Here is a 15,493-nt window from a genome sequence, read left to right on the forward strand (position 1 = left end):
GTTGGATATGGAATTTATTTCACTCGTGAGACAGAATTTTTTGATATTTTCACTCGTGCTTCGCACTCGTGAAAATATAAAAAAATCCTGTCCCACTCGTGAAATAAATTCCATATCCAACTACAAAACATTGAATATCCTCTATGTATTCGTTTTTACTTCAAATCTGTTAATAATTAATATAATATTGTATAATATTTACTCAACACGGAAGAACATCTTTATTTAAATACATATTCATCTTTTCGGGAAGTTTCCCTTAATTTCCCAAATAAAAAAAAATTTCATATCAATTTGACGTTTTAAATATTAGAATAATATGTTTTACGGTGTGACCGTTGGGGCGAGCGCAGTTGTACCATCACAGGAGTTCGCAATTTTATCAATAAAGTCAATAAAAATCACTCGATTGACCAAGCCATGAGCTATGCGTTAGCATAGCGAACAGGAATGCAACGCGTTTTGGAGAAATCGACCAATTTGCTTTTTCCCACCGCTTATTCAATACAGCTCGTCAGCATTCGTATCAAACAACATTTCTCTACTAAAATTTGCTTTCTAACCCTTCTCGAATGCTGTCAATACCCACTTTCTTCGATTTCGCGTAAACATTCGTTTTACCGAGAAGCCATTGCGTGACGTCACATCAAACCCGAACCTGACAAATAATTATTCGATTGTTTTAAATAAAAAAAAATAAATACGTTGTAAATTATTGTACATATTTTATTTTATAAATAAATTGAATAAATCATAATACTTAATATCCCCCGTTTATTTTTTTATGGGGAGAAACCATGTCGAGTTGTTCAAAAACAAAGGGCGATAATTTCAGTTGCATGTGCGCGCAAATTGAAATATTCAGTAAGTAAAAAGAAATTCGTCGTGTCCAACAACTTTTATGATACACTTTGGTAAGTTGGTGATAATATAAAGCAACAGGAAATAATTTAAAGTTTATTCTCTATCTTTTTTTTATTTAATAATTATCTGTCAGGTTCGGGTTTGATGTGACGTCACGCAATGGCTTCTCGGTAAAACGAATGTTTACGCGAAATCGAAGAAAGTGGGTATTGACAGCATTCGAGAAGGGTTAGAAAGCAAATTTTAGTAGAGAAATGTTGTTTGATACGAATGCTGACGAGCTGTATTGAATAAGCGGTGGGTAAAAGCAAATTGGTCGATTTCTCCAAAAACGCGTTGCATTCCTGTTCGCTATGCTAACACATAGCTCATGGCTTGATCAATCGAGTGATTTTTATTGACTTTATTGATAAAATTGCGAACTCCTGTGGTACCATCAAAAACCTATACACAGTTTACACATCAAACGTTGATGGATCCGCGTCTTCAAACGTCAAACAGCACGAGACACAGTCGAGACTGTGACGTCACATGACGTCGGAATTTACGGAGACAGCCGAGCGTCTGGTTGAACGAGACTAAAGATCTTGTGCAATAATAAATGAAATACGTTGTAGAGTGGATGTAATTATTTTTTATTTCTTTTAAGCCCTCTGCAAAGAAAGAAAAGTAAACGTATCTCTCGATAATGAATAATTATCCTTGGTCTTCTGAATGCTTTGTAAAAATTTCGCATGGAACCCTGGTAGCGAAGGAATTCTGGGAATGTTGCACCAGAAAATTTGCCTGACGTATGTACAGATTTCATTCCGAATTTTCTCTGTTCTTACACCTTAGTCTATTGAGCTCGCTTCGCGAGCGGCGCTTCGCGCCGCTCGCTGCGCTCGCTATTAGTGGGTATGGATTATACTTGATTAAACTGTTTCTTCTCTGTATGAGCATTGATACACGTGTAAGAGGAGAATGCGATAACACTCATCCTGATCAAAGTGGAAAGTAAGTAGACGTTCCCTATCATATTGATTTGAAATGTATCAATGGCTTTGATTTATCTGTGATCTTATTTAACTTCATTACGATTATAGCAATATATGTCTCTAATTATATTGTCTTACTTCAGGTTAATCTGCTGTACAAATTTCTTTCTATATAACGGAGAATGTAGAGGTATGTTATACATGTATACATGTAGTATCACAAGGCTTTTCAAATCTGTCACATCTTTTTTCGAATGATGATTAATAAAATCCTTTTTCAGAGTGCCCACCCGGTTCTTTCGGACAGAATTGTTCCCGTCAGTGCCACTATCCTTATTATGGTCGACTATGTATCTACTGGTGCCAGCCTGATAGTAACACATATGATCATGTAATGGGATGTACCAACAACACATTAAAGGATGCATCAACAAAAGCTAAACAACTCATAAATAGCACATTTACAGATGTAGCAGAAGGTTGACAGCTCATTTTAATCTTGTAACCATTGTATTTCATCAGTATAAATTATTTTACGTTTCACTTTTGTATATTTTGTCCAGAGATTCCTTCAAAGGAAACATCATCTCCAGATTCAATTAACATCACCAACAGCGGCTTTAAAGAAGAAACGGAAAACGGTGACACTTCAATTAAAAGTCGTCTAAACATAACAATCGTCATGTATAATTTATTTAGCATGAATTGCGTTTACTATTGATATTTAAATGACCTGCTTTGTTAGATTTCGTCCGGCTTACAAATCCTAAACAAAATTTACTAAAAGATAACTATTGTTTACTAAATTAAACTATTGTTAAGATAGTACATACAGGTACCTGTAGTAAATATGCATTTTGATGTCTTATATTAATATGCTTTCAATAACTATAATACTTTGAAACTTTACTATCTCTCAAACTCAATGATACAGGAATATAAAATAATCTTCATTTTGATATAAATAAAAATCTTATTTGGTAGTCGAGTAATCGAGATAAATGATATACAATGTTTAACAATTTGAACTTTAAGTAAAAGCACTTTGCAATGGTAAAAATGGTAAAAATTTTGTTACTTTGATCTAAATACTTTGATTCTTTGATTAGTTTATAACTAAGGTATCTTATGTTTGTGATTTTCAACTGTTACTGATTTATGTACAAACAATTTTTCAAACATCCGATTCGAATTAAGTTCTTAATGAAAAACTCAATTATTTTCTGTTAAATATATTTATATTGTACAAGTTTAGTTACGTTTTGTTGTTTTAACGATTGCAAAACGAACATAAATGTGCAGCTTCAAAGCCTACCAAGAAGTCCATCGATGAATGTTCGAGTTACCATCTCTCATCTGCCTCTAGAGTTTGTAAAATAAGCATAATCCCTCTCCTTTTCCTGAGAGATTTACCTTTCTTTAATGTTTATGTTTCATTAGTTAAATTTATTTAATCGTCCGTTGTTTTTTAGGATTTGTTTGCTTTTCGTGTAAATGTACGCTACGTTCGATATTCAGAGTATCAGAAATATACCGATTATATAGGTAGACGTTTTTTCTTCCGGTACAAAAAGTATTACTTAAAGCATAGATTTTGTAGCAATTATTGTATTGTGAATACAAAATACAACTTTGCAACAAGGTAAAATATTTTACGTGCCATACCATGACAGAGTGAGACATCTCAACTTTCCACGTGAACACATATATATTTGAAGGTATGATTATATATAAATACTGTATGTAGTTGATGGAAACATTGAAAATTTTCACACACACCCAGAAAAACCATTGTTAACCAGGGTGCAAGCTCGGAATGGTTTCATCATTCAGAAGCTAACAGTCTTTTTAACTAATGTTTCTCAACGAATCAATTTTCAAGTAATTTACATGAAAGTACAATGCTACATAATATAAATAAAATAATTGATTTATTTATAATTTTATCCCTTGCAACAATAATGATAAACCAAAAAGACTGATTTATTACAGAGGTAAGTCGACCAGAACAGTAGCAAAATATGAATGATTAGAGAAATGCACATTCTTCTCCCACACTAGTCTGAAACATTGAAAGCTCCATAAGGGGCATTCATTCTGATTCTGTGTATAGTTTTGAATAGATTGCCATCAAGTCTGTCAGATTTTTAAAAATTCTAAAAAAAAAAAATAAATAAATAAATAAATAAATATCCTCTTATCATTGAGTGCTCCCATGCAATAAATCAGTAAATCTAAGATATGTAGTGGTTTACATTTTTACCATCTATCAAATCATTTTAAAATGTCATAATATTGTTATCACGCAAAATTGATCCAAAGTCCAGAGAATAACTTCCGTCTGCGTCGTTCGTTCCAAATGATTCATAAAACTGTCGTTTACGTATAAATTATTAAAAGAATTAAGATGTGCTTTAACACACGGAAATTTTTCCTTGGATAATTCAAATATATGAATAGCTTAAAATGATTGATTTTGATAAATAGTCATTTGTTCCTTATCATTTATCATGTAGAAGGCATTATTGATATGGAACATGTAATGTTAATTAAGGTCTTCCGTCTTCACGGAAGACCTTATAGTGATTCTACTGTTTCTTCTTCTTCTTATTATTATTTTTCCGCCCATCTAATTTTGTGCACGCGATTTCTCAAAGACTACTTGATGAAATTTAATGAAATTTGCAGGAACAATGTGTTTTAATCTGAAGTTATTTTATCCGAGAGATTTTTTGGAAAATCACTTCCGGTGCCAAGTTACCGACCATTTTCTGAATTTTAAAAGACATTTTGTCCGCAACTAATCTCAAGAACGGTAAAAGATATCAATGTGAAACTTTCAGGGATTATAGATCGTGATAAATCCTAGCCGGGACATGACCTTTCGTTCGTCGTCGGTACTTCCGGTTGTTACCGTATGCGAAATTAAAAAAATTGAATTTTCTAACTTTTTTGTTTTTCAATATTTTTCTTTGATATTAGTAGAGTTAATAAAGGCATTTCCAAAAAGGCTTAATATATAATTTGTTTAAAAATTGATAAATCCAAACTCTAGATATTCGCATTTTAAAATTTGAAGCGGGTCCAAAATGGCGGCTGTCTCCGTAAACTCCGACGAGCAGGTCGGTACTCGGAGCTCCTCGGGTGGCTGGTACCTCGCACACTAACCTCAAACGTCAACGGTGTTCTATTATTTCGGGTTTAATCCTGATTATGTCTGAATTTTCTTTTTCATTTTTTACCTTTAATTTACGTTTTCATCTTTATAAATGATGTTTTTTTTTCTGTGTGAATCCTGCGCTATTTGCATTTGTTTTAAATAAATCCTAAAAAATCCTTGCATTTTTTAAGGACCATGTTATATTTTACGGACATTGGCAAGTTAAACAAAAAGCACGTGTACTTCCTTCAACGGGTAGAATCATCTATACAGCAAGAAAGAAAAGTAGTTATGACTTTGTTGTACATTGTATTCAGGAGACAAAGAGCCAACAGGTCGTCATTTACCATAGTTATGCTCAGTATGTTGGGAAGGGCAAAGATTTGACATATGCTGAAAAGTAGACCGACCGAGATCAGTTTCTAGGTTGTATGAAGGAAGCAGCATTTAGTAACTACTAATAAAAATTGAAATAAATCCATGCCAATATTTTTATGACAATGTGTTTCAATCAATTCAGTCAATTACATGATAGAATCAATCAACCAGTCTGACTCTCTTGACCCTCATGGATAATATGTAATTATAGCTGTTAAGGGAAGTAACTCAAAAATAGAGATCGGTGCCGGTATGTCCTTGTCTTGTTTCTATATTTACATTTTTAGCTAAAATATCTAGAAGTCATAGGAAATGAAAATAGATAATATATATAAAACAAAAACCATATGAAATAAGTGAGTTTTGGAGAAATATTATTGCAAAAAATTATGTAGGTCCCTTTTATCAACATTTTACATAGGAAATGCATTGAGAATTGCAAAAACACTGATTTGACAAAATCTAAAAAAAAAAAAAAAAAAAAAAAGAAGGTTGACTTGGTAGGTTAAACAATCCAGAATATAGCCTGTTTATTACAATTAAAACTACTCTCAAGAGTTCTTGAAAAATTCTATACGAGAAGTTGTCTAAGCAAGAACTCGAAAACGGTAAGACACCAAACTTATATGAGCAACAGTCCTTAAGATGTAGGCAAAACCAGTTGGGTTCAGAGCGTCAGCCGTCACTTCCAGTCGTCACAGGAAGTGATAAAAGAAATAGAAAATTTCAACTTTTCTTTTTTTAATTAAAAATTGCATCACTTTATTGCATCTTTTTCGCAGATTCGAAAGATGTTGGTCCCACCGGAAACAAAATCTACAATTTCCGGTTATATGAGATAAACTAAATAATTTCAGCATTTTACTTTCCCATAAATATTCTTTATAGATAAAGTATTTAAAATGAATTTTAAATATGTTATTCAGAGTGCAAATGTCTAGAGTAACCTTGAAAACGTCAACTTCCGGTTTAAGGAAATAGCACGTTGGATTTTCACGCTGACGACCAGGGTTAAATTTCTAGAGTGTCTGAATTTCTTTTATCACTTTTTCAGCTTGAATTCTCGTTTTTATTTTCTGAATCGGACGGAAGACCTCTCATTGCTCGCAATGAGTTTCTAGTTTTTTTTTCTCTTTTGTTTAAATATTGGAATACTAACAAAAGCGGAATGCAATAACACTCATCCAGATCAAAGCGGAAAGTAAGTAAATATTCATTCTGGCAAAACATGTCAAAATGATTGATTGTATGTTGGTTTACGTCCCATTCCAGAATTTTTCACAAATACAGAGACAAAATATATATCTATTTTTTTATGTGCTAACTTATTCAAAAGTAATCATGATTTTCTATACATCTAGTTTTAATATTTCTCATTCCAGGTTTAACTGCTGTACAAACTATTTTCTTTATAATGGGGAATGCAGAGGTATGTTAAAATAAGTTGGCATGACTTTACAAATCTCTTGCTCGTCATTTTTCAAACAATGTTAAAGACTTATTTTTCAGAGTGTCCACCCGGTTTTTTCGCACAGAATTGTTCACGTCAGTGTCACTATCCTCACTTTGGTAGATTATGCATGTACAGGTGTCAGCCTGATAGTAACACATATGATCATGTAATGGGATGTAAAAACAACACATTCAAGGATGAATCTCCAAAATGTAAACAGCTCATTTACAATTTCTCGCGACACTACTTTTTTCATCTCTGTAAGGCATTCCATGTATCAATGTCTATATTTTTTTTCCAGATGATCTATATGAAACATCATCTCCAGATTCAACTACACAATAATCAAATAAAACAGTTACAATAACAAAAGAAATGATCACAGTAAAGGAAAATGACAATGATAAAAAACAAAAAACCGGCAAAGCTGAAAACAGCTGTAATATCTGTTGGAAGTATTCTGGTATCAATAATAGCAATATTTACAATAATATGGATGTCGATGTCAATATGTAGAAAACAGACAGTAAATATAGTTAACAAGGACAACGCGTCAGTTTACATGGAAATCGATAATGGTTCGAGCCACATAGAATCTCGGGATCAAACACTTGAGAGAACAGTATTAGATGTGTCATGCACAACTCTTGATGAGACAACGGAAGAGAGACCACAACTCCCAGCAAGAATGACCGTTGTTCCATCGTCAGATAAAAATGCAACTACTTAATTCATGTTTAAACACAAGCGAAATCATATAGACAGACAAATGAAATATATCAGTTGTGTAAAGTGTGAAAGAGCGACTTCTCATTTGATAGAATACCTATGGCTACTTAAAGGCATTAATGTTTAAATGATTTTCAAAAAATATCTATGAAAATAATTAGAAAACAAAATAAGTTACATATACATTTCAATCCTTTACAGAGAATATACGTCGCCCGCGTGGCGCAGTGGTTAGAGCGTTCGCTCTAGAGTCGCCGAGTAAGGAGTTGATCCTTACGTCGCGGGTTCGAATCCCATTATGGGACGTGGAGACCGGTCCTTCGGATGAGACCGTATAAACCGAGGTCCCGTGTCGCAGTAGGTGCTGGCACGAAAAAGATCCCTCACTGCTCAATGGCCGTAAGTTCCGAGTATAGGTCACAATTTGCAGCTCTCCACCGGCAAGTGGTGGCGTCTCCATATGAGTGAAAAATTCTCGAGAGGGACGTTAAACAATAAAAAAAAAAACAGAGAATATACCAGGTAAAGACAATTCATGGGGTGTGAAATTAGATATTTTTTCTTGTTTCAGCAATATGCTCTGCTGCATAAAGATATTTAAGTTCAGCTTTCATTCCTAGAATTTAACACTCCGCTGACTACACTGAGCTCGATTTTTGCCAAACAACAAAAGGCAGATTTGTTCCAAACAATCTCATTTATTATGAAATGACAACATATAATATAATACATAAAACTGAATAAAAAAGACTGAGAGACCATGTAAAATTACAACACAATTCATTAGAAAAAATAGTAAACAATTACGCAATAAAAAAAATTACCTCCCAGTATGCGACTATTACATAACATATATAAATTGACAAAATAGGTGGTCTCCAAGATATGGCCGTCCTATAGTCTAGCTAATACATATGGATTAAAGATATATACTGTTCACTGAATAAAGCAATAAAAGATAATATATATTGCAAGAGAATATCTAAAGCTATAAATGAAATATATGGAGATAACGAACAGTATTCAAGCTCAAAAGTCCATTAAACAATACAAAATAGGAGCAGAGCAAACACGGACCTCCAAACATCAGAGGTGGGATCAAGTGCCATGGAGGAGTGAGCATCCCCTGCCGATCGGTCACACCCGCCGTGTGCTCCTTGTCATGATCGGGAAATAACGGAAAAATCCGCCGACAATTCAGTGTGTAAATAATGGCCTAACAATTATAAATGATAAATTGTATTTGCTGACAAGGTCATTGTATCGACCATAGAACTTATGAAATGATGACTTTAAACGAGACAGCTGATATTCTTGTATCATCAACTTATTTGTCAATAATTTACCTCGTTTTAGAAATTGTACATACGTAGAGCATGCTCTTGCGTATCGAATCAACTGAGAGATATATACCCCGTATGCAGGTGATGAAGGTATATTGCTGCATAAGTAAGGGAAGTTGACGATTGAAAAGTTAAAGTCATCACGTTTATCATAAAGCTTGGTTGTTAGATTACCATTAACGTCTTTTTCAAGTAAAATATCCAAATATGAAACAGATGTGTCAGACTCTGTGGTATCTTTTATCTCAAGTTCACCAGGATATATCGTATCGACATAAGAATGAAAATAGCCATTGTTAATTGACAATACGTCGTCGATATATCTAAATGTCGAGTTGAACGCCACAGCAAGTGTTTTCTTCTTTTCACGCACAAGATTTTGGACAAATTCTGCTTCATATGAATACAAAAAAAGGCGCAATTGGTACCCATAGGAATTCCAATAGATTGTTGGAAGACCTGGTCTCCAAAAACCACATAGATATTGTCTATAAAACAATTTCCTCTTTTCTGTATTGTGTACGAGGAAAGGATATATCAAATATTTATTTGTGTAAACTTGCTGAATTATTCACGTTAATATAGGAATAATTTATGAAATATTCGGTAGACTTTAATTCCATTGTAAGGAATTTCATTCACTTCTAATATTTTTTGACATTTAAATTACCAAAAAAGTATAAATTATGATGATCAATTTTCATGCTATATACATGAACACCAATCTGTATATCATATAAATATACTATGGCTTTCCTAATCCAAGTTTCCAAATCTGTTTTACGTTTCCATACAGCTTCATACAATAGTGTTTTTGATATATCAAAACACTTAACAGACAGATTTACATGTGTATGATTTAATATCTAATTATAAATTATTTATTAAAAAAAGATACCTTTTTGGGTAAAACTACTTTGATAATTTCATGTTCCGTGTTAAAGGGCATGTATATTATACTTCGGGGTTCTTCAACCCTGGCTCAATTTAGCTGTTTTGTATGTTTGAACACGATAAAAATATTACTTTCTTGATACGTATATACGTTACAGGTACAATGTAACTTCTACAGCTGGTTCAGTCAAATCGTAACTGATCATGAGACTGATGTGGCCAGTACGGTACCACCCTGACCAAGGGGTTACATAAAGCTCTTTTTTGCAAAATAAAAATGCAGAATAACGCCAAAATTGTGCTCAGAATGATTCTTGTTTGCTTCGTTCACAAATGCTTGTAGAGCAAGAGTAAAATACCTATTGAATCGAAGGGCAAATTAAGGTCCAGTCTAAATATATGACAGTCGTCTACAATCATTTTAAATGAATTTCACTTAGCATTTAAATGTCCTATTTACCACAGACATTGATGATAGCCAGTAGAAGACGCCCACAGAATCAAGGTAAAATATCAAAGTCAAATTTAAAAAATTAAAAAGTAAGGCCATCTTTAAAAAAAAAACTGCTTGTTTGCCCTCTCCAGACCGACTGATTAAAAGCGGTCCGACTCAAAACTTTTTAAACTTACAGAAAACATTTGTTTTATTCATTCCGAAGTTTTCTCATCCCATCAATAACTATTCAGCTACATATTCACAAGTGTTGTTGAATAAAAATAAATCCCCTACCCTTTTATATATCCTGAGTAGGGAGAGGGCAAGCAAACATTTTTTTTAAAGATGACCTAATTTAAACAGTAACACTTTTAAAACATTTCAATCTCATATTTGCTATAGAGATACAAAGGTTTCACAGAAAAAATATAAAAATATTGAGGCAAAATTAATGATAGGTGTTAACAAATGTTTATTTACATCCTTGACATCGCTCATTCTCTAGTACTTGAATTAGTGATGCTGAATATCAATAAACTATCAATAGTATTATTATAGAGAGTGGGTGGTGATTCATATCGATAATTAATCACTGGGTAGTCGAAGGCTATAGTAGCAATAAAAGTTCAATATTGAATAATATGAAGAAAAAATATTGTATTGCGTGTGTGTTTGTGTTGGGGGGCATCCTTAAGATGCCTTGTTAACATATCTTAATACTTATGTTATCGATATCATGTATGAATTTGGTAATAATATATAGAAAAATAATACAAACACTTTTCCATTTCACATCCTATCAGACCGAGGCACGTTCAGCCAGAGGGTAGAAGGCCCGAGGACTGATATTGCTCTAAGGCTTTATGTAAAAGTTTCTTTTTTTTATTTTGAAGAAGTAGTTGTCTATGATTTTTTTAAAAAAAAACTGGTCTTTAATATTGTCAACTGCATTATTATTTTGTAAACAAAGCTTTAAGCAAGTAGAATATTTACTGTAAAATAATATGTCAAATAAATACATGTATGATCTGTCATTAATATCATAGTGACAGAAATATTCTGAATGCTGGCAAAATTCATTACTCACATACTAGTTCAAAGATAATGAACCAAAATATGAAAATGAGGAAGAAAAAAATCAATAAAAACAAACAAAAACCACGACAATACCTCACCAACAAAGAAATATTTTTTGCATCGTCAAATTGATACATATTTCCTTTTTGACTGCATTGTAACAAATACTTAGCCTTTTGGTTTAAATGTTGTAATTAAACTTTGGTATTCGTCTCTTATTCCTCAATTTAATTTGGGGAAAAAATAAATTGAGCATATAGTACGAAATTATCTGAATTACTATTAATCACTTCAGAAATTTACGTCAACATGCAATTATAAGGTAAATAAACAAATCTGAATTTCTCCTTATGTGATGAAGTTGGCTTTTGTTTAGCTAATATTATGTTTGGTTTTGTGTTTTCCCTTTGAGTTTTGTCGTTAGGTGTTTCCATAGTTTTGAGTGTGCGTATATAAGTTAAATTTAGAAAACTGGTTGGGTCAGAACGATAGAGACTCGTGGCAGTGAAAGGGGTGTTGTGCCACGTATAAAGTTTTGGTCACCATGAACGTTCTCATTAATGGTGAATTTCTGAAATTAGTCTGGAACCGGTAGCCGGGGAACGGTGAAATTCTGTGTGTGGTCATTTCTGTTTTCTCCAGCCGGTTAGCTAGTTTTTTTGTAACTATTTATAGGAGTTAGTTACTTTAAGTCTGTATATTTGTTTTATATTAGGTAGTCTGGTTATTTCTGCACTTTAGTATATAGTCAGTATTCTAGAAAAGTCATTTTATTTTAGTGCATAGGGGATAGAGTATACCAGGGGCTAGGGGCTAAGGACTTGAGACGGTGAATGGTCAGCTTGTGTTTAGGACCGGAGTATGTGGTGTGGCTACGGTGGAATTGTGTCATTGCAAACTAATGGGAGAAACATCATGTCCGTCTAACTGAGGGGTAGACGAATACCGCTAGGACTTTATCAGTGGGAGGCCTATGAATCCAGGACTGGAACGTCAGTGAACTTTGTGTGGTGTACGGAAGTCCAGTGGTGTTAATAAAGTGTGTTGATGAAGTGAACAGGTGTCAGACAAACTCCCAATTTGGTTTAGTAAATAAACTTTTCCTAAAATTACATGTATATGACACTGAAAAGTATTTAAAGGATAATTTCTACTTTGAACTTTTTTTAAACAACTTGGAATTGGAATTCCAACAACTTGGAATTAATTGTTGTTTAATACAAAAGTTGCTGTTTTCATTAAACAAGTTTTGTTTATATATTTGTTTCTGACACGCAGTATTAAGTTCATTGTTTGTGTGTCGTATCAGTTATTTCTGTATTACGTTGTTATTCTTTCTTTTCTGTGTGTGTGTTTGCGAGTGTGGTGTATGTAAGTTTTTTGTGGTATTGTTTTTTTTGTTTATTCATTTATTTGTTCTGTAAATAAATTTGTTTTGTTTGTTTTTATTTGTTTTGTTTTTTTGTTTTGTTTTGTTTTGTTTTGTTTTGTTTTTTTTTTTGTTTAATTGATTCTACAGTGTTTCGTTTTCTTCCGTTTGCTTCCGGACTTACACAAAATTAAAAGAACTCATTACACCTTATATAGGGAAAAAAGGGTTTTAATAAAGTCCAACATGATTTTTTTTTAATTTCCAGTGAACCCTGAATCAAGACTTTCCCCTTTCCCACCCAACATAACAAGCTGTGAAAGGAAACAGCAATTGCTTATTACATAATTGTTTATCGAATTAAAGGCATGTTTCAAAGCACTGTAAGAAAATAACATATAAAATCAGTTATGAAAAAGGAAGGAAACGGATTATAAATTTTTTGGCCCCATTTCTAAATCACTCATTTTACAAGGCCTAAATTTAGGGAACTCCTATATTTTAATTGGCGACAGAATTTTATAAACTTTATGAATTGAATTATGTCGAAGATTATGCAAGACGATGGCTCAAATATGAAGACCTTGGGACTTTGTCAGAATGGATAAAAAGTAAAAGGTGTTATATGTTAAAATCTCGTGTTAAATGATTGAATAGCAATAACAACCATCTATCATTCTGTATTTCATAATTCAGATTAACTAAAGAGCTAGTTTACTTGAACATCAGGTACTGGTTCCAATCGCCAAAGCAGGTATTAATACCATTTTTGTTTGTAGGGCTCAATATCCCAACTGCATTTTAGGGGATCTTGTTAAAAATCCTTCCGATTCTATGCACAGGTACTTTGAACTTGATGTAAAAAAGATTGAGTTTTGAGTTTCTAATTGACAATATCTATGTAGTCTTTGGGGACCAGGTTTTCCAACAAACTGTTAGAATTCCAATGGTTTATAATTGTGCCTTATTATTGGAAGACCAGTATTTGTATAATTTATGAAGCAGAAGTTATTCAAAACCATCTTAAAGAAGTTTCTTGCTTAGGCCCTCAATTTGATACTTAGATACATTGATGACATTTGAACAATTATCGCACCGAATAGTGACAATATTATTGGATTTGACAATTGATTAATTTGAATCACGGGTTACATTTTATAAAACACGTTTTAATTGGTTGATTAGGGCCCGCCTACTCTCGTGTGGTATCCTTTGCCTATATATATTTGAAATATTTGATGGTTGAAAACTGGTTGACTTTGAATTAAAAATGAAACAAACCTGAAAATCATATTTTAGCATGTGATATACTTTTCAAGGACGGTACGTGTATATTTTTAACACTTTTCATCCTACTATACATGTATTTTTTGCCAATTTTCTCTACAATAAACAGCTGATAAATTATCGTGATCTCCCATTTTCTGTATTCGTCAAATTGAATAGTCTGTGCGACTTTTCATCGCACTAAAATCTTTTCCTTTGAGTTTTAGTCCGTATTGATTGTAAACAAGTGAATTTTTACACTGGGTAGGCAAACCCAAGGTTAAAAAACTCGGGTATTATTGTAAAGCATATCCAATTGATACTTGAGCACTTGTTATTGAAATTGCATAGCAAATAAAACACAATGTGACATATCGGAATAATGAAGTTTACTGGATTATTGCCACAACTGTCAAAAAAAAAATGCCATAAAGTTTCTAATGTGTGTTCATTACTGCATACCCATTTTACCGGCCGTCATAGCAATAAACAAAAGATCAGAAAATCGGAATCCTGTTTTTTAGTGCAGCGAATATTATCTATATATAGTCATAATAGATTAATAATTATTCACCGAATCTAAGTAAATCTACTTTTAATTTTTATTGAAGTACTGAAGAAGAAAAATGGGGAATAATGGCCATGTTTTTCAATCGCAAAAGTATGCACCATGGTCATTTATTTTTTACTATTGACCAGCAAACAGAATTATTGATTTTGATTCTGATTAGAAGATTATTTTATTGTGACGTAACGATACCGTCGCGACTTCAAAAAAAAAAACAACACAATGTCAGAATAAAAAAAAGAAAGTAACACAATCATCGCAACTTAAAGATTCACTGCAGTGCATTGGATACAAATGAGGCCAAAATAAAAAATACCTTTGTTTCCCCTAACGCGACCGATCCACTTAAATCGTGCCAACTGAAAAGTTTTTTTTAATAAGATTATTTAGATATTTTTTTACTGTTTGTCAACTTTATAAAATACAATTTCATCAGAATCCATTGTTTTATCAGAACGGCGGCTTTTGTTTTACTCTCATTGGGCGCCCACAACATGTGGCCACAGAGGGTTAGTTCGTGTTATAAAATAATGGTGACGTACCAATCTTATATATCTTTAACTTATCAGAATCCTACATTCTTGAGACATTTCGTGAATTAAATGTACCATGACTAAGGAGTGTTTAGATGGTATTTACAAATATGTCTTCTAAAATTAACGTGCGTAGTAAGCATGACAAATGCCCCCATGAGCAGATGAGGGGCCCACCTTGTGTATGCATATCATTTCATTCGATCTAATAAACAGTTAATGTATGATCCTATTTTTACTATAAAGGACCATAGGAGTTGTAAATATGTCTTTGTATAATAATATCATCTTGATCAATATAATTCTGATGTCGTTTCTTCATTCCTTTTATCTATGGGGAATTAACTTCGTGACTATAACATTAGATATATGAAACTTTAATCATTTTAGATATGGTTTGGTTGAATTAAATATTGCTTATACATGTACAACTCTTTCCAGATAGT

General features: G+C 32.8%; 1 protein-coding gene across 1 annotated transcript in view; it reads left to right on the forward strand.

Annotated features, from left to right (window-relative positions):
- The first annotated feature begins 6,720 nt into the window (after positions 1-6,720).
- LOC133173883 (uncharacterized) overlaps positions 6,721-15,493 on the forward strand; it is a 32,313-nt gene continuing 23,540 nt past the window's right edge. Inside the window, exon 1 of the mRNA XM_061308952.1 lies at positions 6,721-6,808. Coding sequence (XP_061164936.1) covers positions 6,721-6,808 — 88 coding nt within the window. The remainder of the gene's footprint in view (positions 6,809-15,493) is intronic.

This window comes from Saccostrea echinata, unplaced genomic scaffold (genome assembly GCF_033153115.1).
Source record: "Saccostrea echinata isolate AGI-Se365-2 ecotype Australia unplaced genomic scaffold, CSIRO_AGI_Sech_v1 ptg000056l, whole genome shotgun sequence".
Taxonomy (NCBI): Eukaryota; Metazoa; Mollusca; class Bivalvia; order Ostreida; family Ostreidae; genus Saccostrea; species Saccostrea echinata.